Genomic DNA, 14,913 nt, shown 5'->3' with positions numbered 1-14,913 from the left:
AACCAGTCTTTGTGTTTATATACTGGAGATTTTTTATATTTTTGACACACTTTGAATTTAAAATTGTGGAGCTACAATTGATACAAACATTCCAGATTTCCTTCATAAATTTTTGTAATTTTTTTAGCACAGATTTTCAGAATTGTATCACTGCATTATTTTGTAGCATCTTTAGTTACAAAATTTTCCTGACAATTTCCCAGAAGAAAAGTAGTCTTTTTGTAATATATCCCTACAGTGATTTATAAATTAATGTTTCTCAATTTCAATATTTTGCTCTTTTGTTTCCTAACCTTTCTGCTTTTTATCTTTATTTGTTTTCAGTTTTTCTCTCCCTAAATCTGGCTACCTTTTTTGTTCACTTAAAATGGATGGAAACAGGGTCTTTCTTGAAAAGGAAAAAAAGTATATGGGATTACTATTTGTATTTTCTTATTGGGGTTTTTTAATTCTAAGGGACATGGTAGATACCTGGGTATCTCATGGGTAGATACCTGGCTCTGGTCATTCTTCACTGTACCAGTTACCAAACAGCCTGCCCTTTACGTTCATTGCCTAGGTAATAGTTCTCTTTAATACTTGCATTTCAGTGCTTTTCACATATCAACAATTCATTAAAATACAGACATTGGCAGTGTCGTGTTAAATTTGATTGCTGTTCTTATTTTCAGATCTCCACTATAGCAGAAAGTGAAGATTCACAGGAATCAGTGGACAGTGTCACAGATTCACAGAAACGGAGAGAAATTCTTTCCAGACGACCGTCCTACAGGTATGGAGGTCAAAAGCAGAAGCATTTTGCTTGATGGATGTGTTCTTCACATGAGGAGTCAAATGGTGGGATTCAGTAGTTATTTTCAGATTTACCATTTTACCAAAATCTCTCTTCTGCAACGTCTTCCTCTGTAATAGGATGTAAAGAGATAAACACATATGAGAGGGAAGAAACCTCAACTGTTACACTCAATGAAGACAGAAATGAGCTGAGAATAAGCTGATTGCAAAATTTGTGAAACATCGAGGTTTCGCTGTGCTAGGTGTCTTAAAAATAAATTTATTGCATACTTAACACACAAAATACTCTGCAGCTTTGCAAGAAAGTGGCTTCTGCATAATCTGTAGTCTGCATAAAATCAATTCTATTGTTTTTTACCATTTTGAAATGCTAGCAGCCATCAAACTTAATTCCTTTCTCCCATGTAACTTTCAATGAACATGGAGTGTTCTGTGGCTCAGAGAGAATTTCTGTTTGAACAAAATTATGTTTAAAGTTATATTTAAAGTTTGAAAAGTCAGGATGTGTTTAATGGAGTGATAGACATCTAGTATATGTTACTTTATTAATTAAGCCCGTGCACAGCTTTTTCTGGCTGTACTAAATCTCACTTTTCATACTTAAAACATACTAAATAGTTTCAAAGAATAGCTACAGAGTTCAGCAGTTTTTGAGTGACCTGTGGATTCCTGCTGCTTCAGAAAATTCGTCTGCTCCTTTTTTTTCATTATGAACGTAGCCTTAGAAATATAAGCCAGACTCTAGTCTGAGTGTATCTCACCCATGTGTGTGGTTTTTTTTTTAGCACTTGCAGATTATTTTCTACATTCTCTAGGAGCCTTCAAGGCTGTCCTGCTGAAGATAGTGAAAATCACTGCTGAATATCCCTAGCCATAATGTATCTGGGAAAATATTCTCATTTGTGAGGAGCAGTGTTGCTAACATTAATGCTGTCACAGACTTCCTTGCAGTCTGCTTCTGCAGTGAAACACTTTTACTATATATGGAAGAGTAGCTGAATAGCATGAGACAACAGAGCTAAATAAACAAACAGCAAAACTGAAAAGAGGGGACTTGTGCATGCTAACTTCTCATTTGGATTGTACTCCCATGCCTGCACTGATGCCACACTACAGCCTCTGTCCTTCAAATCAGATCCTGGTAACTCTGCAAAACTTAGTGATTGTAAAGCTTGTATACACAGCTCAGCCTCTGGGCCAGGCTCAGCCAGAAAGGTTGATCCAAACTACAGCTGTATTTGGTGACTTCCCATTGGCTTTATCCAAGGTGTTGTGAATGGCCCTAGAGACAAGATTGATACAGATAAGTTCACAGAACTGAAGAGCTGTACCTCTTCCTCAGAAACTCCACTTTGATCCTGGTACTGACATACATCGTGTGTTCTCCATGTCAGTTCATATATTGTATATTTGTATAGCTGTCACCTTACCTTCTACTTTAAATCCATCTTTAAGAATGCAAAGATAGAGTTTAACTATCAAATCATATCTGGCATGAGTTTAAAATTGGGTGAGCTGTAATTTCTTCTTTTCTATTTTGAGCTTCTTGGATTTTGTTCTTCCTCATCCTGCCTGCTCTCTTCATATTTTTAATCTGTTTTGTCCACTTATTTTTCTGGTCTAACACCTAGATTGCAAACTCTCTTGACAGGAATTTGTTATTTGTCCAAGTGGTGCTTGGCACAGTGGAGTGCTTGTGCAATGCTGGGGTTCCTGCATGCCCGCAGAGCTGAAATAGTAACAGCAAAGCTCTGTTTGTCAAGTTGCTTAGCAGAGAGACCAGTCTCCCCAGATAGCTATATATACAGATGTTCTAGTTCCCAAAGCCTTAGGAGCCTTATTTAAGCAATGACTGTTGTCTTGGAGCTTGGGATCTACAGTTGTGTTTTCTTCATCACACTTTGAGTTGTTGAGACAGTTCACAGGAAAATATATGAGGAGAATTACAAAAAATGTTCCCTTTCACCTAAGTAGCATTTTGCAGTGGCATAGTAGAATGTGCCAGCACTAAAAAGGGCTTGATGGTCCTCTCTGAGGGACAGTGCTTATTCTAAATGATGCAAATTGCAATTGCTATGGTCAGTCTTACAGTCGCAGTCAATAGGACCTGTAGCTGTGATGTTTTAGCTGTTTGGTCTTTGGATAATTAATCCATAGACGTAATTAACAAACTTTTTTTCTTTACCAATGCTGATCTCAAAGCTTTCCCAGGCAGGGTTTTTACCTCACTGTAAACATAATTGCGTGACTCCACTCAAACAGTCAGCATTGTCTCCCAGGAAGCTGTTCAGTTGTAAGCTGGTTGCTCTTTACAGGCATTTCTGCTAACTTCCTTTATTTTTGGCTCTCTGGCTGAGGCCTTTATGGTCTCTAAAATGAAGCAGTTCACCCTGATGTAAATGAGGAGATAGGTTTTTGCATACTCTGCTTTCTTTAAATCTTTCGTGGGTAAAAGCAGGAAACAAGTAAAAATGCATGAGACCGAGACATGTTTTTAAGAAAAAGGGAAGGTTGCAATAGTTGTCTCTTGGGTTGAGAAGTACCTGCACTGTTCTTTGCTGGCTCCCTTGCCCATCTGCACATGGCACTTTGAACAGTCTTCTCCAATGAGAGTTTGAAGTTAGTCTGGATTTTGCTTTCCGTATTTACCTTGCTGGCTCACTGCACTTCGCAGTTTTCCTCAGAATTACATATCAAAAATACTTTTTTTCTCCCACTTTTTATTAAAATCTCTACAACACACTGTCTTTGCCAGAAAAATTTTGAATGACTTGTCTTCAGACGCCCCAGGAGTGCCAAGGATCGAAGAAGAAAAGTCTGAAGAGGAAACAGCAGCACCTGCCATCGCCACTGTTACGGTGCCAACTCCCATTTACCAAACCAGCAGTGGGCAGTACAGTATGTAGTCTGAATTTCTCGGTGGTGCTAGTAAGTGGGGATGAGAAGATGAAGAACTATCATTTATATAATTGTTTGGGCAAGGACAAAGCAGGAGGTGAAAATAAGATTACTTTAATTTGACTGTTGGATGACCATGCCCTTTAAACACATTGCTCTTGTAAATATTCAAAACGTTCAGTGAACATTCTGGGACTGCTTGCCAGCTAGTGCAGCTAATGTGCCCTGAGGCAAAATATGAGTTAACCGTAATGCTGTTATAAACTTTTTAGCTTCAGGAACCAGATGAGGTAATTCAGAAGTTTCCTTTTGTCTGGCAGATTATTAATCCCAGCTGACCAAATTGTTGCCTACTTAATAGAAAAAACACTAGTCTGCCGTTGAGTTTTTAGAAAGTCCTGAAAAAATAAGGACTTCAGCAACCTTATTTAAAACATGTAGTAAATCAAAGTTTCTGTGTGTTTTCAATGTCTTTATTCATTAGATTTTATAGATACAGTCCTTTATAGATACAGTCCTTTGACGTAAAGGGTTGAGGATACAGCAGTAAAGCTATAATTCACATACTGTTTTGCACAAACAAATTCAGTATTAAATGTACAAGAGGGAGAAAGAACTCTCAGTTCATATCTTTCTCTTAAAATCTCTTTAAAATGTTGTATCTCTGTTTACTCCTTAGCCACTTATACACTGCCTAACTTTATTGAAACTGATGTGGTTAACTCTGCTTTCTTACCATAACTGTAAAAACTACCTGGTCATGTAGATACCTGAGATTTTGGTATGTCTGTATATAGGAACACAGTGAAATTCTGTGGAAGTAGGAATGAGAAGTGATGTCTCAGTGCACCTGAATGACAGGATTGAGGGAAAGGAAAAACAAAAAACAAAGACTGCATGAAGGAAAGAAAATAATGTGTGAAACTGGACCCGTATGAGTGAAAACACTGCTAGGAAGGTGCTGAGGAAGTTGTAGAGAAGGGGAGGAGATACAATCAGAAGAAAAAAGTGCCAAAGCAAGAAGAAAGTGAAACACAAGATGGATAGCAGTAGCATCAGAGGAGACTGAAGGGAGTAAAGCATGGAGGAGGCGAGGAATTTCAGATGAGAAGAAAAAGGCAAGGAAAAAAACCTAAACCAACCAAGAAGAAAATACTAACTAATAAATAAAAAGTATTCCCTAGGGGAGGATTGTAGCTCCTCTGTGTGATGTTGTTAGAGTAACTAATTTGTGTTTTAAGCTGTGGTTTTTGTCTCCCCCAAAATATGAGTCTCATGAAAAATTAAAAGCTTACTGTCAAAGTATGATTTCTTTAAATGTACGTTAAAGTCGTGTATCTGATTTGAAGGTGTATAAGGGTTCAGAGGATTTTACTTGAACCAGTAGTCTTTTGTATCTAGGTTTATTACTATAAGTTAATGAGTACATTAATGTCTTAAATACTGTATCCCATTGCTTCATCTTCAGTTGCTATTACGCAAGGAGGAGCGATACAGTTGTCTAACAATGGCACAGATGGCGTACAAGGTCTTCAGACGTTAACTATGACCAACGCAGCTGCAACCCAACCTGGCACCACCATTTTACAATATGCACAGACCACGGATGGACAACAGATACTTGTACCCAGCAACCAAGTCGTTGTACAAGGTGAGATACTTCACAGCCAGTCATTCTGTATAACAATTCTTCACGTGGATGTAAGTTGCCAACCCAACTCCCTCAAATGTGTCAGGAAACAGAACTAACAACTTTGATACAGAATCAGTCTCCAAAATGATTAAAGAAAATTCTGCACAAAGCTGTTCGTCACATTTTCTTGGAGCCTTTCGCTTCAGATCAATACATTTATAGATATTTGGGTTTTACTTCTTAAAATGATATATTCATTTCTGGTTTTCCATGCTGTATTTCCTGCATTCTGTCTACATGATTTGTGTTACATGTTCTACAAAAAATGATTAGTAAGTTTTCCCCCTTTACAAGTGGAAGTCATAATTCCTTTCTGTTGTGGGTTTGTAGCTAGTCATCAAGTATTTAATCATCAAGTCTTAGAATCATAGAATACTTCAGAAAAGTGCCTTAGGTCATTTGGTCAAGACCTCCACTTAGAGCAGAGCTACTTCAGTCTTAGACCAAGTTTCTCTTTTTTATTAAAATACGTGTTTGTTTGTTTGTTTTTTGAAAATTAGGGGGAGAGTATTAAGAAAAATATTTATTATAAATAACAGAAAATTTTATCCCTGCCTTTATGATTGTAAAGCAGGTAATTTGAAGGTTATCCAGTGGAGAGGTCTCCAGGCACCAATGAAAATACATAGCTGAGAAAAATACTATTGTTGCATTAGTTTTCTGTTGTTCGTGTTCTTAACCAAGTGTGATCTTGTTAGGTGGTATAATATTTTTTATACTCAGGCAAGTATACACACTCCTGGATTAAAACAAACAAACAAAAGAAACCCAAGATGTTTTTCATTCTAGAGAAGTGGTAGACTTGTGTGCCTAATTTGCACTGTCTCTCTTGTTGGAGTAAATGCTACATTTCTATACCCTTCTTTCTGCCCCAGATACTTAAAAACATAGTTTCTCCTTTTGCAGGTAGAAATTTGGAGCACAGCTAGAAATACTATTTAGCATCCTTCATTTTCTTGCCAATGCTAAAACTGCCCAAAATCAGAGAAATAAAAGAAATGTACTAAGGGAAGAAGAAGTACAGCAATGCAGCAGACAAATCAAGTTACCAAGCACAAGTGAAGACTTCTTCAGTAGGAATGCCCAAACCTTGCATACGTTTAATAAACTAAGACTGAGATGGCAATGATGACACACACAGATGATGGTCATCCATCCTGTATTGTAGCTCAAAATGTATGGTTAGATAGATGACTGTGTGTTGCACGATTAACAGTGCTGTCACCAAACTGATATGGTCACCTGTGTTTTTCATCTTTCAGCTGCCTCAGGAGATGTGCAGACCTACCAGATTCGCACCGCCCCTACCAGCACCATTGCACCAGGAGTAGTCATGGCATCATCTCCAGCACTTCCAACCCAGCCAGCAGAAGAGGCCGCACGGAAGAGAGAAGTGCGTCTAATGAAGAACAGGCATGTACCTTTAGATCCTTTTTTTTTTCCTGATCAGCTCTGCACAGAACTAGAGTGTGAAGCAGTAAGAATCCTGATCTTTCTTAGTCATTTAAAAGATGGAAAGCAAAGAAACAAATCTACTAGTGCCATGCATTGATTAGGAAACCTTAAGTAACGGTGTCAGACTCATTCTGTGAGGTGGGTGAATTACTCCTTCCCTTTGTTTCTTGCCATAAGGAGAAAAGTCAGTGGTGAGAGAGTTGTTTGATTGCAGGTGTGTTGTCATGAACACTGAGGTGAGTTGATTTTTTAAAGTTAATACATTCATGTAGTTTTCTTTCCTGGAATCTACAGCTTAGCCTCCTGCATGCATTATCTTTGCTACTGGCTGACTCACTCTCTTCATGAGCGTTTTCTTTCATGTCTCACTTGTTCTCTTTAGCTACTTGCCCTTTGGGTTTTATTCTCCAGAGGCAGAAAGACTCAAGGGGAGGCTAAATGAGCAGCTATGCTTTGTGGAGTCAGTATTGGCAGCAGAGGGGCTGAGAGAGAGGAGACTTGACCCACAGGATTTAGTGTGTGGGGAGGAGGACCCACCAAACCTCCTTAGGTGGGGCTTTGTGGAGGCTGCCAAGAAATGGAACTGCAGAGGGAAGTCGGACATGATGCTCCTTAAGAGTGCCTGCTGTGAGAGAGGAAAGTGGTGGGCCTTAGCTGACCCATCATCACACCAGGCTTGAGCTCCCTCCACAGGCCACAGATTTGAGCCTGTACGTTACACCCTGAGAGGGGGAAAGTGCCCTGCTTACCTCCCCTCTGTGGAGGGAAAGTCCCAGGAAGTGCTGTTGACTTGGTCCCGCATTCTGTTATGTTACACAGTTGCATTTATCTCCTGTAGCTTAAACTGTGAACACAACAGAAAGCCTGAGCAGACCCATTGCTTGTTTGGGTGGTTTGAAAGAAGAGGTAAATAGTGCTGAAGAACAAGAGTTCACCAAGAGTTCACTTTTTTAATTCTTTTTTCTTTTACACAATCTCACCTGTCTCCCCTTTTTACATATTTTTTGGATATCAGTAAATAGTAGATGTCATTGTTCACCCATTCAAGCTCTGCATTTGAGAAAAATTTATTTAGCATTCTGAATCCCTTCACTGAGTCAGAAATGGTACTCCAGGAAAAGACAGCTTTGCTGTTTGGAAAAGCCAAGAAGAACAGTGGAAAATTATCTCCATTTGAGTTAAATAGACAGCTTTTGCAACAGTATCATGTTGCTTGTGGTGCTTTTAGCCTGCCTACTTAATAGGTATTTGCAAATCTGGGCTTCACAGGGAAGCAGGGTAAAAGGATGTAGAGGACGTATATGGGGAGGTGGTACTTATTGAAGGATTATAGCATAAATATTCGTAGATATTATTGTGAAATTTTTCTGTGTGCAAATTTTACATTTTAAAAGCTGTTGTGTAAATTACTGTAACTCTAGCTGTTCATAATGAAAAACTAATGTACACAGACTCAAAGTTACACAGCCCAAGCTGGCACAAAGTCACAGAAAGAAAAAGTTGTCACCCAAGGAGACGACTTTGTAGCTCACCACTGGGAGGCACAACTCTTTCCTGATGTAGTAGTAGTTAATCTATTGGTGAAACAAGTAATAGTACAAAATGACTTTAAAATATAAATGTTCCACGTGGCCCACTGAAGTGCTACAAGCATATGAAACTCTGTTTGTAGGAGTAGGAAATGGATACCTGAGTCCTTTCAGGGTTGATTTTTTTTCATCCTGTCTCATTTGCAGAGCTGAATTTCAAAAGTTGCTTTTAGAGTTGTCGTACCAGATAGATCCTGGAACAGATGCTGTTTTTTACGTTGTAGTACAGTTACTACTTACCTAATGAGTGGAAGAACTGGGTTCAATTTTGTCCTCTCATTTCCCAGAACATTGATGTTATCACCAATCTATGCAGTATTTACGATGAAGGAACACTCGCTCTCCTTTTGAAGCTGCTGTGCTTTGCACCTAGCAATTCAGGGCAAACAAGCACATATGTTACATGTATCTATAGTATACTGCTTTGATAAGCCATGATGCAGGAAGAGAGCCTAACATACTGGGATTGAAACAAACCTTGGATCTTGAGAAATTGTTATGAAGTCAGCCTTTTTTCCTAATTTGTGAGTGTTTCTTACAGTACCTGCATATTGTAAAAATGACAGTACTAGTTAAAGGTTTGACCTGAACAGTTAAGTAGCTGGTGTCTGCAAGTAATTGTTCTGAATTTGAATGTCCTTTTTTGCTTTGCAGAGAGGCAGCACGTGAATGTCGCAGGAAGAAAAAGGAGTATGTGAAATGTCTAGAAAATCGAGTGGCTGTGCTTGAAAACCAAAACAAGACACTGATTGAGGAGTTAAAAGCACTTAAGGACCTTTACTGCCACAAATCAGATTAATCTTGGATTCCCATTTTCACTTGTCCAGGTGGGATAGAGACTGGTTCTGGCTACACCCAGAGAGACAAAGTAAACTTTTTATTTTCTAAACATTTCTTTTTTTCTATGCGCAAAACTGCCTGAAGCAACTACAGAATATACTTCATCTGTGCTTTGCATCAAACTGTGAATGTTCAAATACTTGCCTCCAGTTCTCCCCCTACAAGATTATTTTCATCGTCAAATAATCTCAGCGTGAAGAAGAACAGGCTCCTTTCTCATCTCCCCATCCTCTTCAAGGAATAACAGTGGTCATTTGGGAAGTTACTGTGGGGGAGGGTCCTTTTGTAATGATTTCAAGAATTTGTGCTGAGTTCTTTCCATTGCCTTAGAGACAGAACTACCCCAGCCTCTTGGCCCAGAGAGCTGTGGGCCGGCATACATGGAGCACACGTGGTGCAATGAAGAAGCAGCGGTTGCCAAATTGGTTTCACATACTCATTTTAAACTATAAAAATACACGTCTAAGTGGCACACCAAATGAAAGGTACTTCACAGTCACGTTCTGTGTGTGGAGCTAACATACCTTTTTTAAACTAGCGTAGGAGGGGTTCTGATGCGTAATCTGCATTAGTAGTCCCTCCTGGACTAGTGAAAACTCCATTCCACAGAAACAAATGGGTTGAAATGAGCTTCACTGGTCAGTTGTTGCTTCTTGCAGCATATGTGTGCAAGTGTGTTCAGCATTTTGAATGCACAGAAAGAAAACACCAGCTTCATAGGTTATTAGTTGGCAAATGATATTTAGATGGGGAAGGAATTCAGAATTAAAAAGGTACAATAGTGACGTTTTGAAAACAGATGTGTAGTAAGCAAGGGTAACGCACGAAAGCACTACCTATGTGTATGCAGAACAACTAAGCAGTTGAAGCATAGCCAACTCCACATACATATTCTCTGATGGTTTGTCCCAAGTCCTCTCAAGCGATCAGGTATTTCTGTTTCCCTACCACTATCTTATGTAATGGAAATTATTGTACTTAATGGAAACATTGTCCTGGTTTGCTAGATTATTTTTCAAACTTTGAGGCTGCTTTCCACCCATAAAATAAATTGCAGTATGGTAACTACGAGGACAACCTCAAATATCGAAGAGAACTTCAAACATGAATATTCCAACTGGCTTCTGCTTCGCAAGAGACAATATTATTTGAACTTTCCCAGGCTAAACAAATTCTTAATTTATTCAGAGGATTTTTTCATGCAAAGGGTCAGATTTACCAAGTAGTTTATTTGTGTAAGTAAAATTACTTGTGTGCCTCAGACATTTGCAAAATCAAACTTTTTGTGTGTACTGAGGAAACATGATCTTTCCCAGATTTACATTGTTAAAAAGGTAGATCATGTTAAAAATAACTACGCAGCATTAGGACTTCCACTGTGTGTCAAAAAGAATCATGCTCAGTTTGTTTACTGGCCCTCTGAAGCCAGTCTCTTCATTTATCAACTTGGGTCATTTGATGGAGTATGTTTACTTTGGGCCTTTGGTCCAACTTTTATGTATAGAGACATATGAATAAGACTCTGATCTGTACTAATGCCTTGCCTAGCAAAGTATTAGCTAATATTTTTTTCCCATTTGCTCTATCTGTTTTTAAGATAAATTTCAAACATGAGCTTCTAAAAGGTTATACAATCAATGTGACGTAAGAAGAACTTTTGCAAGACTCTTGATAGTTGAGTCTCAAACAGCTAAGCAGTATTAAAAGTTCTAGTTTTCTCATTTGAGAGGGCATTCAGTTTCCAAGAGACTTTAAAAGGAGCAGGGTTAAACTTGTAGCATTATTGTTAAATCTAGAGTTATCAATAATTTCAAATTGTTTGTATTTCAAATAAGAGAAAATAAGTATCAGAATTATGAAAGAATTCATTTTCAACTTAAGTTTTGAGGGGGTTTATAAATGGTCTATTTTTATCTGTCATGGAGAATTGATTTTCATGTTTTTATTTAATGGAAAATGAATTTACGAGTTTAGCAATGCAAATTTAAAGAAGACCCTAAATTCTCAGCAGTGCTTTTCTAACAGTTGTCTGATTCTTAAAGACGGAGAATACGTGCATGTATGACGGTTACCAGTTCTTCAGAACTAGCGGTAGAAGTAGGCTGTTGATAATGCAGGAGTAATTCTTGTAAAATATTTAACTTTATGATGGCCTAATTTACACAGTTACATGGGATGGTTTCTCCAGCTTTGAGGAACATGAAAAAGATGTACATTCCTACATGAAGGCTTTTTCTTTCGCAGAACCATCTGTCTGCAAAAGCTTGAGGTTTTGTACCGAACCTGCATGAGGCTAGCCGAGATCTGGGAGCTGTTCCTAGCAGGTCATGAGCACTCACTGGTAGTCACGCAGCACAAAGCCTGGCAGCTGAATGGACAGGGGAGCCTAAAGCAGTTCCTGGACATGGTTCTTCAGTTGAAGCAAATTTGTGAGGCAGTGAGAGGAGAACTGCATTACCAGTTTGTCTGTGCGTGGTCTGTGAGTAGTCTATCGTGTTATTAGTGTAGACTGCATTAGCAACTAGCATTTCATTGAGAAAAAGAACATTATTTTAAAGTACCTAGGGATTTGCAAGAGTCTTTATTTTTATTTATGCTGCACTGAGGATTTAGGGACTTGAATTTCTTTAATGGAAATTTTAAATGATGTTGATAAAAAAATGTATTAGGCCAAGTACAAGGCTGGCTAGGGTTACCCATACATACTTTACTACTCATAGCGACCCAAAAAGGGAAAGGATATGATACAGACATTCATTCATGTGTTACTTACCAAGTAGTGAGGTTGGGGTAATCAGCTTCTATAAACTAAGGCCATTTGGAAGTAGAACAGCAATTATGCTGGCAGGGGGGAGGGAAGGTTAGTTTTATATCTCACGGTTGTGAGTTTTCAAGAATTGATAGCCTGTTTTACCTGAAGAGAGGGTTAGAAAGGGCTAGATCCATTATGTTCATAATAAACAAGAATTGATTTGAAATATAATTTTTGTAATGTCATTATTTTGCAAAACAACAGCACCAGTCAGGCAGTTAAGATATTGTCAGAGGTGCTCTTTTAATTTAGATATTCTTGGAAAATACATATGTATAATATATGTACATATATATATATATACACACAGTATATAATCTACAGCTCTGAGAGCTTTTAAGTCAGGAATGCTGAGTATTATAGTATATGGAGGTCAGAAAAAATTTTTACTTCTCTGTGTGTGTCTGAGTGTGTGTGGATGTGTGCGCGTGTGTGAAAGCTTCCCCTGCCCCAGTAGTTCTGGGCTGCATTATTCTAGCGCTTATTACAGATTTGTTTTGTGCTGTTTCTCAGTTATCCATTTTCAAGAGTTTTATTTCATCTTTCATGATTTTTGTGAGTTGGTTTGTTTTTATTTTTTATTTTTTGATGGAGATTTTTGAAATGGTATAAACAGTTGTTTTACAACTACCACCCCGCAGAATAATTCACTTTTGTGCTTTTTCTCTTTGGCAGCTATATATCAAAGGCAGATCAATTGGAAAGGTTGTTAAGGTGTTTTTAAAAGGAACCACTGGTAAGCCTTCTGTTTTCCTCCTGGGGTAGTGTCTGTGCATTTTTATTTAAGCGGTGATTTCACCAGTGCATCAGATAGTTGCCGGCAGCATTGCTTGTATCTGAAAGCACAATTTTAGCCTGTCGTTGTCAGGACTGTACAGACACCTATAGGTTCTGGCTCTTGCATAGTTCATGTTTGTTGCAGACCACTGTCTTCTCTGGTACTTTACATTGATCAGAAAACTGGTGGGGTGTTTGGAATCATTAAGAGGCTCAGGAAAAAAAAAAAAAAGTTAGATTTAATAAGGAAAAACAGCCCTAATAGTTTCTGATCTAAATTTGTACTACAGTTTTGTTTTGTTTTGTTTTTTAAATTCGGGCTTCCAGTAAACAGCAGCTGCAAGTAGTCATCTATTAGTGAAAACTGGCCTCTGCTTTTTTTTTTTTTTTTTTAATTTTAGACAGATAGCCAGTGCTTTTTTGTGGGTTAAAGACTAGTCGCCCCATCAAAGAAAGTCCGTTATCAGTGGTTGCAAATCTGTGACAGATCATAGGGGATTTCATTGGTTTCCTAAGACCCTGTTTTTATTGTCATTTTTTTTACCCTGAAGCTGGTTACTGATGTCACATTTGCCAATGATCTAACCAAAAGGTCATGTATTTATTTTTGTTATACGGTATTCTTTGTAAATGTTTAATTAAAATGTGCACTTTTTAAAAAAAGAAAAAAAAAACACACAAAGCAGAACAAAAAAAAAAGAGAGAAAAATTGGGTTTGCTTGAGAAGCTCCCTGGCACAATTGCTGTAATCCTGCCACCTGCACACAACTCACTCCTCTCCCCACAACAGTTGACTCTTTCACCAATTTAACTTGCTGATTAGCACCTGGCTTCCAGCAGGCATTGCTACAAAATGGCAGATCTGAGTTGGCACTACTGAAGACTGGAAAGAATCAAGTGTATGGTGTCATAGCAGTAGGCGTAGGATGGCTATTAAATTATTTTTAGACAGATTAGAACTAGTTCAGTGACCCCAGGTGAGAAAGGTAAATTGATTTGAAAAGAAATCTAAATTCTTTCTCAGTCACTTTATTCCTCTTAATTTGAAGTGTGGCTGCAAATTTTAAAAAGCTGCATTCTAAGAAAATAAATCAAAAGCAAAATTACAATTCTTTGGCACCAGGAATTAAAGATGTACTGATAGTATGTCACCCTGCTTTAAAAGAAAAAAAGCACAACTAACTTCCTTTTGCAGGAACAATGACAATTAGCTACAATCCTAAAATCTGTCACCATAAGCAGGTTTTAAAAGCATACGGTACATTCGTGGTTCTCATGTACTGTGCCTGGGAATTCACTTTCCTGAGCTTTTGAATTTTCTAGTCGTAAAAGACAGTGATTTTGCAGAAACCTGAATGTATCATGAAGCTCAGTCACTCTGGGAGGAGCTGGACTGTTAAAGAGAAATAGGGTGCTGAAATCCTATCTGCTGTGTGCTTGCGACAGGTTCGGGTCTGTGGATGGATATGGCTTAAATCTGTGCATCTTTCAGAAAAAGGGACCAGATCCAGTTGGTGAAGGGGGGATTGCATTTCAAGTGTTTTGCCTTGGAATGTATTTTTTACATGTATTTAAGCTTTGGCCTGCAAAGAGGTTTGCTCAGGCTAGTTTGTGTAGCACAAATTGAAGACATTGACCTGTTGTGGTGCTGCAAGTGTAGTTTTTGACTTGTGGTGCTCAATGGTGAGTTTAGGTCTCACTTTCACCAGCAGCAAGGACGAAAAGCCAGCTGTCATCAGGAGCTGGGTGCTGGCAGGGGAAGGGCCAGGGATCGGCCGTAGTGATCCACGGTTAGTGCAGTTCCATAAGCTGACCGTTTACTGTACTCACGACTTGGGAGCAGTCAGTTCACTGAGTCTCGGCCTCAACTTTGTATTTCTCTAAATTAGGGGATAGCCGAGTGTGAGACCAAGGGGAAGGCAGGCCTTGAGCCAGTCAGTTACCTGGAAATGGCCGCTGTTAAGAACTGAGGATGTTTGGATGCTCTTTACAAGTTGTGTTTTATCCAGGTGCCACTCCATTTTTTGTGTGTGTAATGACGTTTATTTATATTA

General features: G+C 38.5%; 1 protein-coding gene across 7 annotated transcripts in view; it reads left to right on the top strand.

The window, feature by feature from the left end:
• CREB1 (cAMP responsive element binding protein 1) overlaps nucleotides 1-13,563 on the top strand; it is an 80,927-nt gene extending 67,364 nt beyond the window's left edge. For 5 of the 7 annotated variants that reach the window (XM_067000032.1, XM_048047142.2, XM_067000029.1 and 2 more), the window contains 5 exons: nucleotides 672-772; nucleotides 3,551-3,693; nucleotides 5,162-5,344; nucleotides 6,649-6,799; nucleotides 9,085-13,563. In XM_067000032.1, coding sequence (XP_066856133.1) covers nucleotides 672-772; nucleotides 3,551-3,693; nucleotides 5,162-5,344; nucleotides 6,649-6,799; nucleotides 9,085-9,229 — 723 coding nt within the window. In that variant the 3' untranslated portion in view covers nucleotides 9,230-13,563. Of the gene's footprint in view, nucleotides 1-671; nucleotides 773-3,550; nucleotides 3,694-4,499; nucleotides 4,812-5,161; nucleotides 5,345-6,648; nucleotides 6,800-9,084 lie in introns of those variants that run through there. The other 2 variants (XM_067000033.1, XM_048047143.2) reach the window with 2 other exon arrangements.
• The last annotated feature ends 1,350 nt before the right edge of the window (nucleotides 13,564-14,913 follow it).

Source organism: Anser cygnoides, chromosome 6 (genome assembly GCF_040182565.1).
Source record: "Anser cygnoides isolate HZ-2024a breed goose chromosome 6, Taihu_goose_T2T_genome, whole genome shotgun sequence".
In the NCBI taxonomy this organism is placed as follows: domain Eukaryota; kingdom Metazoa; phylum Chordata; class Aves; order Anseriformes; family Anatidae; genus Anser; species Anser cygnoides.
Note: the sequence above shows the minus strand (reverse complement) of the source record. Positions and strands in the feature narration are given on the sequence as shown.